This window comes from Chaetomium fimeti (assembly GCF_033439085.1).
Source record: "Chaetomium fimeti strain CBS 168.71 chromosome Unknown B0H64scaffold_6, whole genome shotgun sequence".
Taxonomy (NCBI): Eukaryota; Fungi; Ascomycota; class Sordariomycetes; order Sordariales; family Chaetomiaceae; genus Chaetomium; species Chaetomium fimeti.
Window position 1 is genome coordinate 1,316,478 of NW_026944334.1, and position 16,765 is coordinate 1,333,242.

Sequence of the window (16,765 nt, forward strand, 5' to 3'; positions counted from 1 at the left end):
TCAAATTAGTTTCGCCATGGGCACCTTCCCACCTACTGGCACTTCATCCCCTTTCACTTTCACGTTCACGCTCTTTCGCTTCTTCGAATCTCGAGTGTCCCCATCTACTTCCCCTACACACTAACTGCAAATCTTGCTGATTTCTAAGGCCACAACTCTTTTTACCATGTGGTGGGACACTAAAAGGATCGAGCAGACTGTGACGAAGCAGTTCGCCCGCAGCCGACTCAAATCTCAAGCGGACCAGCGCCTCGACCAGATTCCCAGCTTTGGCGAGGGCTTAACCACCAGCACTTACTGGGAATGGATAGAGGCGAAGTCCAAGAAAACATTCCTCGTGCTCGCCGACGTGGGATTGGCACACTGCATCTTTGAGCTCATCGATGACTCCTTGGACGATGAAGACCTCCCCTTTTCACTCGAACAAATACAGCATCTCGGATTAATACCCGCCAATAACGAGAGAACAGAAAAGAAACTTTACCATCGGCAATTTCATTACGTCCTGCGATACTTGGACGAAAACATCCATATCGACTATGAAGACCCGGAACTGGTTCCACTCGATATTGCGGAGAAACCTGCCGCAGGCCAAGGTTATCGTGTCGACAAGGTCACTCTGCCGAACCAGCCCGGGACGGTGTTTTGCCGCTGCCAGCTACGTCTTGGTACAGACTATGTCGACCAGGAAAAGTTCATGTCTGAGGTCAATGGCATCAAGAACTTGCAAAACGAGCACATGTTGTCGTACTGGGCGTCTTACACTCACCAAGGGTACGGATACATTCTGTTCACGCCGGCTCCCGAGTTCAGCCTCAAGTCGCTCCTCACCACCATGCCCAGCTGTTTGAAGAAGCTGGACAAGAAAACGCGTCGACAGGCAGTCATGAACTGGATATACTGTCTGACCGACACGGTTTACTCGTTCCACAACCAGGGCCGTGCGCACGTGAACATCAGACCATCGACTGTGCACTTCTCGAAGAGCAACTTCGTCTTTCTCTCCGGGTTTACGCAATTCCACCTCAATGTCCTGAGCGGCACCACGGAGAGCACGACATTCGACAGAGAGGCGTACGACTACAGTGCCCCGGAGAAGGTGCCGACCCCCACACCCTCATCGCCGGGCCCGTCTCATCGGTCGGCAGACGACGGCAGCCACCGGGCGACCGATTTCAATCCCCAGGCCGCCGACATTTTCTCGCTGGGCTGTGTAATCCTCGAGCTTCTTAGCTTCTTATTCAAGAAGCAAGGACGGCCGTTCGCTGCACACCGGGCTGCGAAGCACAGTGCCGCGGGCCGTGGTAGCCCCTTCCCAGACTCCTCCTTCCACGACAATGTCGACCAGATTGAGAGTTGGATGGTACAATTGGCCGATGATGCCTCGAAAAAGGACGACCCGGTGTTCAAAGGCGTTATGCCAATCCTCGAAGTGGTCGTGGGGATGCTTTCATACGACCCTTCAGACCGCCTGACCGCCAACCAAGTCCGGGAAAAGATCCGTCAAATCCTTGCCTGGGACTGTGGCATTCCGGAGCCGCACTGCCTGCGTCTGGGCGGCGGCTGGGGCTTTGGTGTGGAAAACAGACTGAGCTCAGGTTCGATCCCGAGCGTTAGTAGCTCTGGCAGCAGGCGTATCTCGACACAGCGGGGAGGCGAGTCACAATATGACGACGCCAAGCGGAGCAGTGCGGGAAGCGGTGGCAGCGTCAGTGCCCGGAGCTTCACCGGTTCCCTTCGGGGTGGGGCGGGGGAAGCAGCAGCTTCCAGGGCCAGGAATGGATCTTGGAGTAGTCACAGCAGCGCACAACACGCCGTCAAACAGCAGAAGTCGCTCCTCATCGAGGGTGTTTCGTTCCTTCGTGAATTCGGATGAAGGGAGCACAAGCACACGGCCTCCGCCGATGGCTGACTGTGTCATGGTGGGGCATTTGTAAAGGAGATAGCCGAGCGGCGAGGGGTTGGAAGTACATAGCTTCAATTAGATTGACTCAGTTGTCGTCGAGCTTGGGTATCAGCGTTTTGGCGATGAGGACGTGATGTTGTTGTCGGGGTGATGCCGCGGGTTAGGGTTGTTGACCCTGCAAGACAAAGCCCCGCCTAGACGACGTCATCGCGAGGAGACGGGAACACACCGGATTTAGATAGGAACCCAGAAGGTGTCGAGTCGGCCCGGAGTGCCGTTTCAAGACAAGACAGGAGGCACGCCATGGAGAGAGTTCCAAGGACAGCCTGCAAGTCCGACCAACGACTCGGTTTGTTGTTGGGCGTCAGAAACGGGAACATGCCGAATATGGTCACATCCGATTCGACAACACGAGGTTCATCCCACTCTTTGTGGCACACACTGTGACACCCTCAAGACAACCCCCACACACCCCGTCAGCGATCGGCAGACTGCAAAAGGGTTGCCCGTGGCTGCGTCCCACAAGGCCCACTGCACGAACCAAGGCTGGTGCAGGTCCAGCCTCCCCATGCGCCTTGGCCTGGCCCACTTGGCTGCATTCCATTCCGTTGCGGAAGCCTAGCGTTGCATCGAGATCCATCTTCAGCCGAGATAGCAAGATATCGCAGACCAAGGAAACCGAATGGATGCAGGCCGCTCTCAACGGCTGAAAAGTGGAATGTCGGCCTGTTCGACAAGCCTTCTGTGCTTGTTCTTTTCTGTTTTCCTCTTGCCATGGATGTTCCGAATTCAAGTTCTCCTCGTCCCTCGTTCCTGCCCTTCTTTCACACGCAATTCTGGCGAATAAGACCACAGTCCGGCCGGGTGCGGACTTTGCCTTCTGTTTTGGAAGGTGCTGAACACGGGTGACGATAACGTTTTTTGGGGGGGATCTCGATCGACCACCACTCGCGTCATTCACTCGCTCGTTTGGTCGCATTCGGACGTCCCCGTCAAGACTCGAAAATCTGACGCACCTTCCCGTCTCTCGCTCGACTTAGAATTTTCCACAACCACCAAAACCAACGGCGGGGAACCGTGCATGAGAAGGAATCAACCCCGACTCGTCTCGTTTGGGCTGTGTCACTCCGGTCAGCCTTGCCTATTTTTGAGCTGCACTATTTGTTTGGCAACGCCCCTCGACCACCCCCCTGTCGCACTGCATTGCGGCACAGAAGACGACTTGATCGGCGAATTTCAGGCGAGGATTCGCCAGTTGGTCGGGAAAGCGTTGGAGGATCGCATCTTTTAATTTTATGAATCCGGTGCACTCCCAGCTTTTATTTCACCATTTTACCCTTTCTCGCCAGTTGCTTGGCCACTCATCCATCTCTTGGCGGTCCGGGGGAAGGGATAAGAACCTTAGCCATGAAGGTTTCTTGGCTCGTACTAGTCCTGCTGGCGGGGGGCGGAGCCGCAGTCGTCAGCGACCAGGTCCTCACTGACGGCAAGGTCATTTTGAAGGGTAAGTCAACATTGGGGTGAGCAACTCACTTGGATCATGAAGCTAACCCTCCTGCAGCTGTGCCATACCAAGGGCAAGACACACGCCAAGATGGCGCTTCAATACGGTCACCCAGCGCCAACGCTAGAACGATCGACCTGGACACACTCAACATCGCCCGCCCAAGCCAGAAGAACCGAACAGACTCCAAAATCACCGCTCAGAGAGAAGTCTCAGACTCAGACTATCATGAAGAGAATTTGCCCGTCATCACACGGCGGGCCACCAACCGCGACCCGCATGGCCCGCCACCTCAGCAGCCCGAGTCGCCAGGGTCGGGCCACGGCCCAGACGTTGACGACGTCTCAACCAGCGCATCCCACGGGGCCGAGACGAGGAACCCTGCCTCAGCAAACAGGGCCATCGCTGGCATGGGCGTGGGGCTGGTGTCGGTGATGTTGATTTTCACTGTCTTTTTATAATGACAGCTTTTGACTTTATTGCATTTTTTCTTGTCATGGTTTGGTCTGGCTTCATTGGGAGTCGGGGTTGGTTTGGCTTTGGAAATTTGGAAGGTGGGCACGGCGTTGAGGGAGTTTGGATCTTTTACGGGGTAATCATGATACCTATGTGGGATGGGTTAATGCATTGGATGGGAATGACGGAGTTGGGTGATGAGAACGCTGAATCTTGATGAGAGATGGCCGCGTACGACGTTGGATGAAGTCCATGTCGACAGGGATGATGCTGGATGGCATAGCAAGGCCTGGGGAAGCAACGAAGGCATGATGTCGGGTTTTGATGTGGATGGACGAGGAATGGGCGATACGCTTAATTGCTAATCCTTGGGTCACCGGGATAGGAGGTCTGTTTATACATAACAGAGGGACGGAAGGTATAACCTCGTCCTCGATATGTAGACTTTGTGAGTATTGAAAGTTGGCCAAAGGGTCAAGAAGCTTCGAGTTGATAGCCAAAAATAGGGCTACGGTTCTCGCACCCGTGCCGGGATGGTCCATGTATACCCTCTCTACGCTACCAATACAACCTCCCACTCGGTACAAACAACGACACTACCGTCAACGCCGCCGCCCCTGCCCCTCCCCACAGCAGAGCAACGAAGATGGTCCGGTCCTGCCACATCTTGAGCGCCTTGTTCTGCACCACCACCGTCTCATCAAACACCCTGTTCACCACTCCCTTCGCTTCGTACTCAGCCCTCCACGCCTCACCCGCGTACTCATTCGCCGGCCCAAACACCTGTAAACTCGGTTTCCGCAACGGGTCAACCCGGCTCGCCGTGCTGCTCGCACTACTAACCATGCTCGCCGTCGAACTGCTTGTCTCAGTCCGCTTATGCTCCCTCCACCCCTGACGACCATCAACACCACCACCACCACCTCCACCAACCTTCCCACCACCAACCCCTTCACCCTTGCCCTCCTCTCCCTCTCGGCCCTCCCCATCCCCCCCTCCACCCCCATCCCCAACCTCACTCTCAACCGCCTCCCACGGCCTGACCTGCCTCACCCACCTCCCCCTCCCACCGCCACACCACAACAGCACACAAACCCCCCTCGCCGCCGCCGCCAGCACGGCCAGGCCCGGCCACCACAGCATCACACACACGACGCGCCAGTGCGCCCCGCGCCGCGAGAGCATCAGTACCAAGTCCAGCGCGAAGCCCAGCGTGACCAGCGCGAAGCCGAGCGCGAGCACCCCGCGCAGCCGGGCGCGGTTGGCGTTGCGCCGGGTGTGGCGCAGGAAGGAGGGGTGGCTGCGGGCGCGGAGCGCGGCGTGGGCGGTGAGGAAGGCGGGGAGGAGGGCTGTTGGGTCTGGGTGGAAGTGGAGGGTTAGTTGGGGTGGGTGGGTGGGTGGGTGGTGGGGTTGGTCTTGACTCTTGACTTACGGGTGGTGTGCTGTACCGCGCGCAGGCAGGCCTCGCGGTCTTTGGGGGATAGCTGGAGCCTGCGCGGTGCCGTGGGGCAGATGTAGTGCCGGGTTATGCGGCATACTTCGTCGCGGTAGGGCTGGATTGTGACTGGTTCGGGTTGTTAGTAAAGTGTGTCCGTGAGATAGGTGAAAGCCGCCGAGGGATACCCAAAAACGTACATGGCTGCCAGTCGGGCGGTTTCACCGAGGTCGTTGGGCTGAGGATCGCGGCGGGTGAGGAGAGCGGGGAGGTGATGATCGAAGCGCTTCGGGAGTGGTCTTCTGGACTACTATAATCTAATGATTCCCGCTCGGAGTCCATCTCCATGATAGCGAGAATCTTGTTCATCTTCTGGCTTCGTTCTCGCTTGTGGCTGTACTTGATGAAGCGAGACTGTGGCTCGGCGGCCTGCTCTGGGTCCCACGATGGTGAGAGTGCTTTTTGTCTCGGTAGAAGGTTGCTCCAGCGTTGGATGTAGTCCCAGTACCAGAGAAAGAACTGCAGGGGCTCTGCATTGTGCTCAACGTAGAAGAGATAATCCATGAAGTCACTTAACGAGCAAGGCTGCGGAGTGTTAGCACTAGCATGAGATAAGATGAGAGATTCGACTGACTGAAGCGGCTCGGTTTTGGATAACCTCTTCGAAGGAAAGCTCTGCTGGGATGTCCCCATACTGCTTCGGTTTGGTGACGGGTTCGGAGTCAGCCATTGCTGGTGTTGACTCTTTGCTCAATCCGATTATGGTGAGGTATGGCGACCACCAACGGTGTGAATTGTTGTTATTGAAGGCCGTTGCAGAGAAACGATCCGCGAGTTACAGAAGGGTTCGAAACGGTTTATCTATTGCCGCCATTGACTGGATAGAGCATCGCCTAGAAGAAGACCCGGAGCACACATCACAAGATGGGCGAGAGACGGCACTAATAATATCCAACAAGCCACACAATCGACACCCAACCCATGGTCTTCCCTAACGTCGCTTATTTGAGTTGTCCAAAGTGCCAACATGGGATAGCCAAGCCGCCAATGACAAAACCCCAAACGGGGCCCAAAACGCGAGATCCAGAGATCGGGAGCAGCCTCACGTCAGGCGTGGTGGCTTGAACCGACGAGAGAGGCGGACGCACGCGAGTACCGACGGCGGGCCGATCCAGGGGTGCTACGAGATCTCGCAACCTACGACCCAAGATAGCAGGTCTTGCGCCGCCGTCCATGTACATGGTCATGCAACGGGAGATCCATGCGGCACACGGAACACGGGCCTTGTGAAAGTAAGCTTCAACCAGGGTTCGAGGTCATCTAGGTGTGGCTGTCACTGCCTCACCTGCCATGTGCGGCTCGTGAAGGCGTGCCGTGTTCACGGGCCGCGGCCCTGGATGGCCTAGGAAGTTGGATGCGCGGCCGAGCAGTCGGTTGGCCGCCTGTTGTTTCAGATCTCCGGTTTCTGGGGCAGTTTACGGGGAACTTTTCTCGCCGTCCCAGGAATGAAAGAACCAGACATAAGGGTTTAGTCATGCTTCCAGCTGATGCTGTCTAGGGACGTGGAAGGGGCAGTGGCATTTGTCGGTGGAGTGATCTCCGCGCTAGAAGAGGATCGTGGAAGGGCATATTCGGATGACGTTAATAGCCCCTGTACCTGGTACTGTGTAGGTGTGGTTTTACGTTCTACTTGAAGAAAACGCTGGTGAATTGGTGTAGTTGTAATACCCAGGAATAGAGTTCGTCTTCGGCAGATGATATTAACCAACATCAGCAGCCGCTTGATTGTCAACTGAGATCCGGGTTGTCGCAGCACACAAACCCCCAAAAAGACGGCTCGCCAGCTCTGCTCGAGTTGTGGATTCGAGGGGGTTTATCATTTGTGTCATCGACGCCGGGAACCGCAGATCATCAAAGTTTATCCCCAGTCTCGGCTGAACACGTTCGTTAATGCGGATACTCGTGAAACTGTTCTGAATGAGGTGTCGTGAGAGTAGGCGCCGAAGCTTTCCGTTTCCATCACCTTGTGATCGAGGCGAGTTGTGTTGTCCTTGATGGATTCCGTGGATAAAGTGCAGAACAAAACACCGCGGGATCGCGATCCTCCGGCTTAACTCATCGAGGATTGTACCGGGAATGCTGCTCGCTGGATCGACCACTGATCTCCAAGTTGCAAACCGAAACTATTTTAGGTAGACCACACTTATACTTTCATCACTCGTTGTCCTATGCATGTGAGTGTGTGTTAGCTACCCGACAACGATAGCTCGCCGACGTGTCTTCCCAACATACACGAACAAAACGACGTCGATCACGGCCCGTTTCTCCGTTTGCATGAAGGCCCTCTGAAACGCGCGCAAAAACCAAACTGATAGTCCCAACGACTTACCAAGCGTTTTTCATCTACATGCGTACAATGCCAGACACGGATGGTATCAGACCCAGCCTCCAAGGACATACCTCCCAAGCAACACCCAAAACGCCGCCCAATGCAGAATACTGGCAACCCACCCAGCCGCCCCTCGACCAAATCATGACCACCACTGCCACCAAATAAACCATGCATTATTGCTGCTTGACCAACACCGCCTTCTCCCGCTCGCCCTTGCGCTTCTGGAACTTCTTGTCCGAGTGCTTGCGCTCGTTCTCCTCGCGCCGCGTGATGGCCCCCAGCTCGTCGCGCTTGATCTCGCCCGCCTTCTTGATCACCTTGGGCAGGTGGCGGTGGCGGCGGATGCGTTTGATCTCGGGCATGTGTGAGTACCGCTCCGTCAGCGCACTGTTGTACTCGAGCGCCTGCCGCTGCTTGGTAGACTTAACGCCGCTGCGCTCCGACGCGTTGGCGCGCCACAACCGGAGGTTGCCCTACGAAGAGGTCAGTAAAACGGAAAAGAAAAAGATCGTAGGAGAAGGTAGGGAACATACGTCGTCGCTTCCACTGAGGAGGTACTTGGAGTCCATGGTCCACATGGTCCGGAATACCCTTTGCATGCGCTTGGTGTGGTAGATGTCGCGGGACTGGCCTTGGTCGCGGCGCCAGATCCGGACGGTGCGGTCCTATGAACAAGTCAGCGTTTGTGTTTGCGAACTTCATCAGACCTCATAACGAAGACTTACATAAGAACCGCTAACCAGCTCCTCGCCAGTGGGGGAGAACTCAACATCCATAACAGCCGCAACGTGGCCCTTTTGGATGTTCTGCGCCCTATTGAAATTCCTAGCATCGAAAATGTAGATGTTGTGGTCTAGACTTGTCAGCATTGCCCTTCCCATGTACAGCGGGGGCCATACCTTCTGACGCTACAGCCATGTTCATGGCTTCCATCGGGTTGAAGACGATGCGGTTCGCTGCAAACTGGAGCACCGTCTTGATGACAGGCACTGCGCTCAGGGTCAGTCCCGGTCCCTCGCTTCGGATCCGGGGGGCAACTCACTGTTTGTCCGCAAATCAAAAAGGATGAGAGAGCGGTCAGTAGCCACAGAACCAATGACGGATGTCTCAACCTGGTTGAAGCAAACATCGGTGATCGTATCTGTGAAGTTGGGCCATTGTATTGTTTGCGCAGCGGTGCTCTGATCAAGATCCCAGACGCGAATGCACCCGGCGCCCGACGAACCGGCAAAAACGTTCCCGGTTCTGTGAACTGACAGCGATGTGTATGGCCCGCCTTCTTGCCAAGTTGCAAGCGGCGCGGTGTCTTTGGGCGTGTTGTACGGGTCCCACAACTTGATGCCGTCGGTAGCGCAGGAGAGGAGTTTCTTGTCGTTGGTGAAGGTCAAGCCCTTGACGATATTTGAGCTGAGAGATACAGTCAGCATTGAGGCTGCCGCAAGCTCGATAACGAACTTACTGTGCAGCTGTCCGCCAGGCCTCATCGTCGCGTGCTGTGAGATCCCAAACTTTGATGACACCGTCGCCGGACCCTGAAGCTACGGAGCTGAGGGAGTTCTTGTCCTGGAAAAGGTCAGCCTCGCCCATATTCACACCCGCTGACAACCTGTGAGAACAAACTTTGCACATGCTATACACGCCCTGAACGTGGCCGCTCCCTAGCTGGCCGAGGAAGGGCTTGGCGAACATGCGCTCCCTTGTGCGAGTTAGTACCTAGCTCCTGTATGGCAACGATATATGTATCCTCACAGTTTAACCGCATTGAGGGCTCTTTGGCTGTTTTTCAATGTCAGAACCGCACCTGCACCCGCACACTCCCCAGTTTCCACGTACTATTCCCGAGCTCGTTCGAAAGGGTGGATTTCCGGGGCGAGATTTCGCGGCGCGCGCTGGACATCCGATCCTGGCGCTTGCTGAGTCGAGGTGGCCCGACTGAGGGCTTTGATCTGCCGGCAAGCATGTTAGCGCCCGTATCGTTAGACGGTTGAAGGTTGTGAGGTTCGGTGGCGCCGTCTACGGAGATGGGTGTTGATGATGTGCAGGGCCCAAGTCGTACCTTCATGATGGCTCCGGTAACCGTAGCTTCGTCGTTTTTGATATTTTGGGTTCGAGTTCGGGGTTTCGTCGGGTGGCTGTGGTCAAATTCGAAGTTGGTAGAGAATGTCTTGATCTGCTTGGATGCTTGGATGTACGAAACTCGGCCACGGCCAATTCAAGACGGCGCATCTCTAAATTTTGGCGGGGTCCGGCGGCAGAATTTATCACCGCTTTCGGTACCTACCCAGCCACAGAAGCCACAGGAGGCGGGAAATGCCAAGACCAGCTGCCGCCCGATCCCATTACGTCGGATTGCGGCAACCTGGACCTGAGCTGGACGCCGGGCTGCAGGGCATTGGCGGGCGTTGGATTTGGAGCAGCAACTGCAACTGCACACGCACCCAACACCAACACAGCATCACGACCAACCATTCCCGACGTTGCCCGCGACGACCCCTCCAGTCCCCGGATTACCGTACTCCAGATAAACCAATACCCCGAATACCACACATCCCTCGACCTTACTCTTCACGATGGCGCAGGGCGACTCGGAGAGGGTGCGCGAGGCGCAGAAGTTGGCCAAGTCGGACCCGCGCAAGGCAGAGGGCATCTACAAGGAAATCATCTCGAAGCCGCCATCGGTTACATCTGATGCTGCCGTCAAGGAATATGAGGCTGCTCTTATCAGCTTGGGGGAGCTTTACCGCGACCAGAAGTAGGTGGTGGGCTCGTGGGCAGTCAGGAGAGGGGATCGGCTCTAACACGGCGCAGGGACACAGATGAGCTCGCGGGCTTGGTAACTAAGAGCAGGACAGTGTTGTCCTCGTTTGCAAAGGCAAAAACAGCCAAGCTGAGTACGCCGCTTCTTCGTGCACCCCTCCAACCCACCCGGCTCTACTAACATTACATTACCCCGCCAGTCCGCCAGCTGCTCGACCTTTTCGAAGCCATCCCCAACTCCCTCGACATTCAGATCTCAGTCACAAAATCATGCATAGAATGGGCTACCTCAGAGCGCCGGAGTTTCCTCCGCCAGAACCTCGAGACCCGCCTCGTGGCCCTCTACATGGCCAAACAATCCTACTACGATGCCCTCACCCTGATTAACGGCCTGCTGCGGGAGCTTAAGCGTATGGACGACAAACTGGTGCTGGTGGAAGTGCAGCTCCTCGAGTCCCGAGTGTACCATGCCCTCGGCAACATCTCCAAGGGTCGCGCCGCCCTCACTAGCGCCCGCACCTCGGCCGCCTCGGTCTACACCCCGCCGCTCCTGCAAGCAAACCTCGACATGCAGTCCGGGATGCTACACGCCGAGGACAAGGACTTCCAGACGGCGTACAGTTACTTCATCGAGGCGCTCGACGGGTACCACTCACAGGACGAACCGGCGCGCGCGCAAGCGGCGCTGCAGTACATGTTGCTGTGCAAGATCATGCTCAACCTGGCCGACGACGTCAACCAGCTAATGACGTCCAAGCAAGCGCTTAAGTACGCGGGCCAGTCGCTTGAGGCCATGAAGGCAATCGCGCGGGCGCACTCGAACCGTTCGCTTGAGGAGTACGAGCGTGCGCTGGCAGCCTACAAGTACGAGCTGGGCAGCGACGCTTTCATCCGCAACCACCTGCGACGGTTGTACGACGCCATGTTGGAGCAGAACTTGATCAAGGTGATCGAGCCCTTTAGCCGCGTCGAGATCAACCATATCGCCAAGATGGTCGGGTTGGATACTCAGCAGGTCGAGCGCAAGCTGTCGCAGATGATCTTGGACAAGGTCATCATCGGTGTGCTCGACCAGGGCGCCGGCTGTCTCATCATCTTCGACGAGACCCATCGGGACGAGTCATACGACGCGGCGTTGTCGACCATCGAGAAGTTGAGCAACGTGGTGGACGTGCTCTACACGAATCAGGCGTCCATGTTGGAGTGAGCGTACGCGAGTGATGACTGGGTCTGTAACACTAGAGACACACTTGCACGGGGGCTTAGAATAGCTAACGTGAATGAAACCGTACAACACTCCGCTGGTATCAACCCTATCGATATCCCGATGTCCAAACCCAACCAGAACCTCCAACGCCATATATACTATATCAAACTCGTAATCACTTCATCACATCATCCCACACAGCACTGTAAACCCCACAAACACCTTTCCAAAGCTCAACCCTTCTTACCACAAGTAATCCACCACACTCCTAACCCGCGAAACCCTCTCCCATCCCCTCTCCCGTCCCCTTCACTCGAAAGTCCTCTTCACTCAAACATCCTCCTCCCCCACCCACTCCCGCTCGCGATCCCAACCCCCAATCGACCCGTGCCTCCCCCCTCTAGAGGAAGGCACCAGCCCCAACCGCCTCCTCTCCTCACCCACCAACAACGCAAACACCCTCTTCGCAACCTGCGTACCACCCCACCCAACAACACCAGCACCAACATCATCAGACCCACCAAGCTCCCCCAGAAACCCCTCCACCACATCCAAATGCCACCCCTGGATCTCCATCCGCTCGCCCTGCGCCGCGACCTGTTTCCCGAGCAGCAGTCGCAAGCTGCCGTTCCCGCTGGGTGATGAGGCGGCGCCGGTATGGGAGGAGCGGGCGAGCGCGAGCTGCAGCGGGCGGGGGCCGCGCTTGCGCGCTTGTAATAGCTCGTCGAGGCGCAGCCAGTGGGCGCGGGTCCATTTTGTGGGGGAGAGTGGTTGTGGTTGTTGTTGTTGTTGTTGGGTTGTGGCGCTGGTGGTGCTGGTGAGGGGTTGGCGGTGTTGTTGGGTTCGTTGTGGGGAGGGGGATAGGGAGGGGGATAGGGAGGGGGATAGGGAGGGGGATAGGGATGGGGAGAGGGATAGGGATGGCGAGGAGGAGCGGTTTTCTTTGTCTGCTTCGGTGTTGTTGAAGGCGACGGCGTTTCCGCGGTTGCTCCGTGTGCGGTCGTTCTTTTCGGGCGACATGCTCGCGCGTCGCTCGGCTCGGGCTTGCGCCTGCGCCAGCGGGGAGAGCGTGCTGCTGGTGAACTCCACCACCCGCCCGGGCGTCTTGGGCTTGAGGGGCGAGCGGATGCATGATTTTGTTGGGGAAACTGCTCGGTTTGGTAGCGTCTTGGGCGGAGGCGACACGAAGCTTGATTCTTCTTCCTCGTTTTCGTCTGCTCGTGACTGGGTCTGCGGTCCCTGGGACTGTGGGCGGGATCGAGAGAAGAAAGATGAAATCTGGTTGTCGCCGAAGAGCGAGTTCGCCGGCGCCACGGGCTTGGGTTGGAAGAGCGTGCTGTTGGCTTGCCGCCGGCGAGGGGTGAAGTTCTGCTTTTGGGGAATATGCTCCAGGGGGGCGTCCTCTTGGCTTTCTGGGGAGATAGCTCGTGGAATAGGAGCGGCCGCTCTTGTACCGTTCGTAGAGAGACGCTGCTGCGGCGCGAAGTTTGCCCGCTGGGGAATATCTGCTGGGACGACCTCCTCCACACTTTGTGGGGAGCTGGATTGCGGGATAGGCGCGGCTGCTTCCTCCGGACTCCTTCGCTCGACGTTATTCCGTACAGGAGAGAATAGGTCAACACTCTGTTGGCGGGTCCCAACTCCAAGCTGCTTCTCTGAAACCGAGGCCAATCGGGCGTCGGTCTGTGGCCGAAGATACTGAGCAAACAAACTGTTTCCAGACGACTGCGGCCTTTGAACACGCATGCTTCGTGATTTCGGCAAGGCCGAGTCTATCTGCTCTGTTTCTTGTGAGTCCGGCGCTTTGGACAATCCAGCGCCGGGTGTCTGGTCCATGTCGGGGAGTATGGCAGGCGATGAGAAGAAGGCGGAAAGGTCTGGTTTCTTTGCTGGCTGCTTGGCAGGTGCTGCTGTTTGCCTTGGACGAGTTTGAGATAGCATGCTGAATTCTTCGTCCTCCATGGGGGAATTTCTCTCGAAGCGAACTGGAACTTGTTCCGTCCGGGTCTGAGCAGGTTTATTAGACTCTCTGTTCCTGTTGATAGGAGCGCCCCTTTCAAGAGCATTGTTGTCGGAGTACTGGTCTCCCTCATCGCTGGAGACCAGATGCCGAATATTTTGCTCCCAAGGACTCGGGATTTTGTTCCTTCGAGGTGGTTCGGGGGGTGGCTCACGCCTAGCCAGCACATTTCTCGGTGCAAAAGGGGCGGGGCGCTGGGCTTCAATGGCCCAAATGTCATCGTCATCATCATCTTCCTCCTCCTGCTCCTCCTCGTACGTTTGTTCTTGCTGATCCAAAACCGCCTGCGGTCTGGTATCTGGAGCCGTGACCGACATTGCAAAATCTAGTCGGCTCGCTCGCTCTTCTTGAGGTCTCAGTTGGCTCCCGTCTGCGTTCAGAATCTCACGACTTTCAATGTTGCCGAGAACGGGAGAAGCAGATCTCTGCGAGTGTCCCCCGGGGCTGCCTTCGCCCTGCCAGCTCATCTCGTCGTCATCATGCACAGGGTTTGCGCCTGGCGAACTGGCAATACTGACGGTAGCATCTCGGTCATTTTCCTGCCGACCAGGGCCGCTAAACAAGGTATTACGTACGGAACCGGATGCGGTCGACTCGGCGGGATCCGGCCCGAATGGGTCGTCCATGTTATCTGTACCAGAAACTGAGACGCGTGCCGGAGAGAGTGACTGAGCGCGGCGGACAATGAATTCTTTCATTTGACTCAAGGGTGCAAGCCAGGACCTTGATGGGGATTGGGCTAAAGGATCGATTCGGGGTTGTGATGGAGATTGTGTCGTTCCGGCGGCCGGTGCGGCAGGGGGGAGAACCTGGACGGGCGACTGGCTCGACTTGGGCACGGAACTCCGGAACGGGCTCCCGAGCACGCTGCCTCTCTCTGGGGGTGATGGTGGATCCGATGTGATGAGTTGTAGGGCACGTCCGGCGCGGACGATGGGGGAGAGAGTCGGTCGGCGATGAGGTTCGGGGAGGGGTAGATGTACGGGGTTGGGGTCTCGAGCTCCCAAATTCGACGACGTAAAGGACGATAGTTGATCGGCGGGTGTCTCGTTTGAGTTGCTTCTGATATGGCGGGCGACGGCGTTGCTGAGAAGCCCGGGGCTTTCGATCGGGGGAGAGGAGGGGAGGTCAATATCCAGTGTGGGCCTCGGAGGCTTGGTTGTGGGATTATGATCTTCGGTATCGGAAGGGACCGGGGATGGTGTCTCATCAGGAGTCAACAGCCTATTCGTCTCAGATTGGGGGTTGGAGTAGTTCACTCTTGAGGGCCGCTCTATGGACGGCTGGATGTCCTCAGCTGCCTCTTTGCTCTGGTGTTGTGGCTGGTGATGTCGCCCGGGCGTCGCTTCGGGGATTTCGGTGAAGGGATCGTCGTGGGCGCTCGTATTCTGTGGTTCAAAACTAACCGGAGGCTGCCGGGGCTCTGGTGAATGGCGGGGCAACGATGGCTGGCGGGGTGCTGGCGACTGACGGTCTCCTCGTTGAAGACTCTTATGGGCAAGTTGTTTGGCAAGTGGTTGGGCCGTTGCCCTACGTGGACTTCGCCTCAAAATCTGCGGTGAACTGGGAGGTGGCGGGAGCGGCAGTTCTTGGTGTTGCACACGGCTTTCTGACGTGGTTTTGACGGCACTTGGCTGTGACTCGGTAAGGGGAGCGCTCGGCTCGGGACTAGGAATCTCTTCTACCGGCCTGTTTTGACTTTGCCTCAGGGACTCCAGCGCGCCGTTGATGATCAGGCTCGTAGCCTCACCAAGCTCCTCATGCGCCGGGGCCATTACACTTGAGTTTGGCTGCATAGATGGCAAGGAACCGATGGAAATCATGGTGAACTCCTCCGCCATGACGGTGTCCTCGAAATCATGGTCATCGCCTTGGTCACTTGCTAGTGACCCAGCCTCGCTGTACGAATCGGCCCCCCCGTTCATATCTGGCCAATCGTACTGTTGGTAGTCTGCTTCCTGTCGGGGTAGTTGAGGCTCTAGATCGACATGATGGTCGCTGGTGGGCAACTCGGGATCGTGACTTTGCTCTTGTCTTTGGGGCGCTGGTGTGGGTTGTCCGGACAGGGTCGAAAGCCAGATATCCTCCTCCATACCACCGCTTGGTTGGTTCGGAGTAGGGGCAATCGAGGCATTGTCGTGATCCTCACGTTTTGACGGAATATCCTGCCCCAGACGCGCTACCTCATCCTCCGTGATTGTTTGCTTCCTTGGTCTCCCTCGCTTGCGCGGTTGGCTAGCCGGCGCGCCGTCCTTTGCTGGAGATGTGGCCTTGCGTTTCGTGGGTCGCGGTGTCGTTTCGCTCCCGATGTCTGACGCGAGTGTATCCTTCTGAGGAGATGCAGAGGCACGCCCCACGCTTTTCCGCCCCTTGGCCGGTGTTCCAGGCCTTTTGCGCCGCGTTGTTGCGGGTGTCCCCGACTTGCGTGGTCGACCCCTCCGCTTCGGTGTCGCGTTGCTCAAGGCGCCGCCCTCGTCGTCGCTCAAACCGCGTAGGGGTACTGTTGTGGTGACAATCGTTTCCCTCCGCGGTGTGAGGCGTCGTTGTTTCGGGGTGGGTGATTGGAAGAGGCGACGGCTAGTACTGCGCGTCCCCTCATCCTCGGCCTCGACCGTGACGCGCAGTCGTTGTGGTGTGCGTTCGTTTCCGACATCTAGCTCGAAGGTCTGCTTCCTTGGCGACGGAGCGAGGGCGGTAAACAGGTGCTCGGCAGCCTGGCTCTTCTTCTTGACGGCAGATGGGGGCATCATGGGTGGGCTGAGGATGGGGTCGATCAATGGGTCGGGAGATGACCCAAGGTCCAGCGTGATGGTGCGCTCCTCCTCCATCGCTGCAGTCCCGCTGTCGCCAAAATAGTTGTCGCAGGCGACGATCCAAGACACAGTCACAACCCAAACCCTCGTGGTCGCGTGTCGGTATCGATAACGGTGGCGTCGGTGCGTGATGATGGCCAATGCGAAGTCTCTGTGCGACGCAGGAAATCCACACAACATTGTTTACATGATGCCCCTTTGGGTTAGGTCGCTTTCGACGCTCTGCCAATCACACCCTGTCGCATTTTGCTCGAGGGCGGGACAACCTTTTCCCT

At 57.0% G+C, this 16,765-nt stretch overlaps 6 protein-coding genes across 6 annotated transcripts; 3 read left to right on the forward strand and 3 right to left on the reverse strand.

Moving 5' to 3' along the window:
- The first annotated feature begins 727 nt into the window (after positions 1 to 727).
- On the forward strand, positions 728 to 2,200 carry B0H64DRAFT_403865 (kinase-like domain-containing protein). Its single transcript, XM_062804347.1, has one exon. The coding sequence runs from the start codon at positions 740 to 742 to the stop codon at positions 1,874 to 1,876; it is 1,137 nt and encodes a 378-aa protein (XP_062656769.1). The 5' UTR covers positions 728 to 739; the 3' UTR covers positions 1,877 to 2,200.
- An 899-nt stretch (positions 2,201 to 3,099) lies between these two features.
- On the forward strand, positions 3,100 to 3,967 carry B0H64DRAFT_209349 (uncharacterized protein). Its single transcript, XM_062799391.1, has 2 exons — positions 3,100 to 3,410; positions 3,468 to 3,967. Exons 1-2 carry the CDS (start codon positions 3,314 to 3,316, stop codon positions 3,869 to 3,871), a joined length of 501 nt encoding a protein of 166 aa, XP_062656770.1. The 5' UTR covers positions 3,100 to 3,313; the 3' UTR covers positions 3,872 to 3,967.
- Positions 3,968 to 4,424: 457 nt separating this feature from the next.
- Positions 4,425 to 6,476, reverse strand: B0H64DRAFT_476820 (uncharacterized protein; the record flags this gene model as incomplete). Its single annotated transcript, XM_062808169.1, has 4 exons — positions 5,936 to 6,476; positions 5,502 to 5,886; positions 5,299 to 5,430; positions 4,425 to 5,224 (listed from the first exon to the last, which is right to left on the reverse strand). The coding sequence occupies exons 1-4, from the start codon at positions 6,029 to 6,031 to the stop codon at positions 4,425 to 4,427; spliced, it is 1,413 nt and encodes a 470-aa protein (XP_062656771.1). The 5' UTR covers positions 6,032 to 6,476.
- A 977-nt stretch (positions 6,477 to 7,453) lies between these two features.
- Positions 7,454 to 9,890, reverse strand: B0H64DRAFT_363722 (WD40-repeat-containing domain protein). Its single transcript, XM_062801811.1, has 10 exons — positions 9,750 to 9,890; positions 9,527 to 9,639; positions 9,443 to 9,469; positions 9,314 to 9,389; positions 9,153 to 9,256; positions 8,736 to 9,100; positions 8,593 to 8,682; positions 8,419 to 8,546; positions 8,227 to 8,358; positions 7,454 to 8,166 (listed from the first exon to the last, which is right to left on the reverse strand). Exons 1-10 carry the CDS (start codon positions 9,753 to 9,755, stop codon positions 7,867 to 7,869), a joined length of 1,341 nt encoding a protein of 446 aa, XP_062656772.1. The 5' UTR covers positions 9,756 to 9,890; the 3' UTR covers positions 7,454 to 7,866.
- Positions 9,891 to 10,096: 206 nt separating this feature from the next.
- B0H64DRAFT_403872 (uncharacterized protein) lies at positions 10,097 to 11,755 on the forward strand. Its single transcript, XM_062804348.1, has 3 exons — positions 10,097 to 10,445; positions 10,502 to 10,584; positions 10,651 to 11,755. The coding sequence occupies exons 1-3, from the start codon at positions 10,264 to 10,266 to the stop codon at positions 11,655 to 11,657; spliced, it is 1,272 nt and encodes a 423-aa protein (XP_062656773.1). The 5' UTR covers positions 10,097 to 10,263; the 3' UTR covers positions 11,658 to 11,755.
- B0H64DRAFT_403874 (uncharacterized protein) lies at positions 11,756 to 16,627 on the reverse strand. Its single transcript, XM_062804349.1, has one exon. The coding sequence runs from the start codon at positions 16,503 to 16,505 to the stop codon at positions 11,988 to 11,990; it is 4,518 nt and encodes a 1,505-aa protein (XP_062656774.1). The 5' UTR covers positions 16,506 to 16,627; the 3' UTR covers positions 11,756 to 11,987.
- Between the last annotated feature and the right edge of the window lie 138 nt (positions 16,628 to 16,765).

Coding starts and splice junctions, on each gene's coding strand:
- B0H64DRAFT_209349 (XM_062799391.1), top strand. CDS start 3,314: ATGAAGGTTTCTTGGCTCGTACTAGTCCTGCTGGCGGGGGGCGGAGCC. Junction 3,411..3,467: donor CGGCAAGGTCATTTTGAAGG/GTAAGTCAACAT, acceptor ACCCTCCTGCAG/CTGTGCCATACCAAGGGCAA.
- B0H64DRAFT_403865 (XM_062804347.1), top strand. CDS start 740: ATGTTGTCGTACTGGGCGTCTTACACTCACCAAGGGTACGGATACATT.
- B0H64DRAFT_403872 (XM_062804348.1), top strand. CDS start 10,264: ATGGCGCAGGGCGACTCGGAGAGGGTGCGCGAGGCGCAGAAGTTGGCC. Junction 10,446..10,501: donor GAGCTTTACCGCGACCAGAA/GTAGGTGGTGGG, acceptor AACACGGCGCAG/GGACACAGATGAGCTCGCGG. Junction 10,585..10,650: donor GGCAAAAACAGCCAAGCTGA/GTACGCCGCTTC, acceptor TTACCCCGCCAG/TCCGCCAGCTGCTCGACCTT.
- B0H64DRAFT_403874 (XM_062804349.1), bottom strand. CDS start 16,505: ATGGAGGAGGAGCGCACCATCACGCTGGACCTTGGGTCATCTCCCGAC.
- B0H64DRAFT_363722 (XM_062801811.1), bottom strand. Junction 9,101..9,152: donor GCCTGGCGGACAGCTGCACA/GTAAGTTCGTTA, acceptor TGTATCTCTCAG/CTCAAATATCGTCAAGGGCT. Junction 8,683..8,735: donor TTTTGATTTGCGGACAAACA/GTGAGTTGCCCC, acceptor CCCTGAGCGCAG/TGCCTGTCATCAAGACGGTG.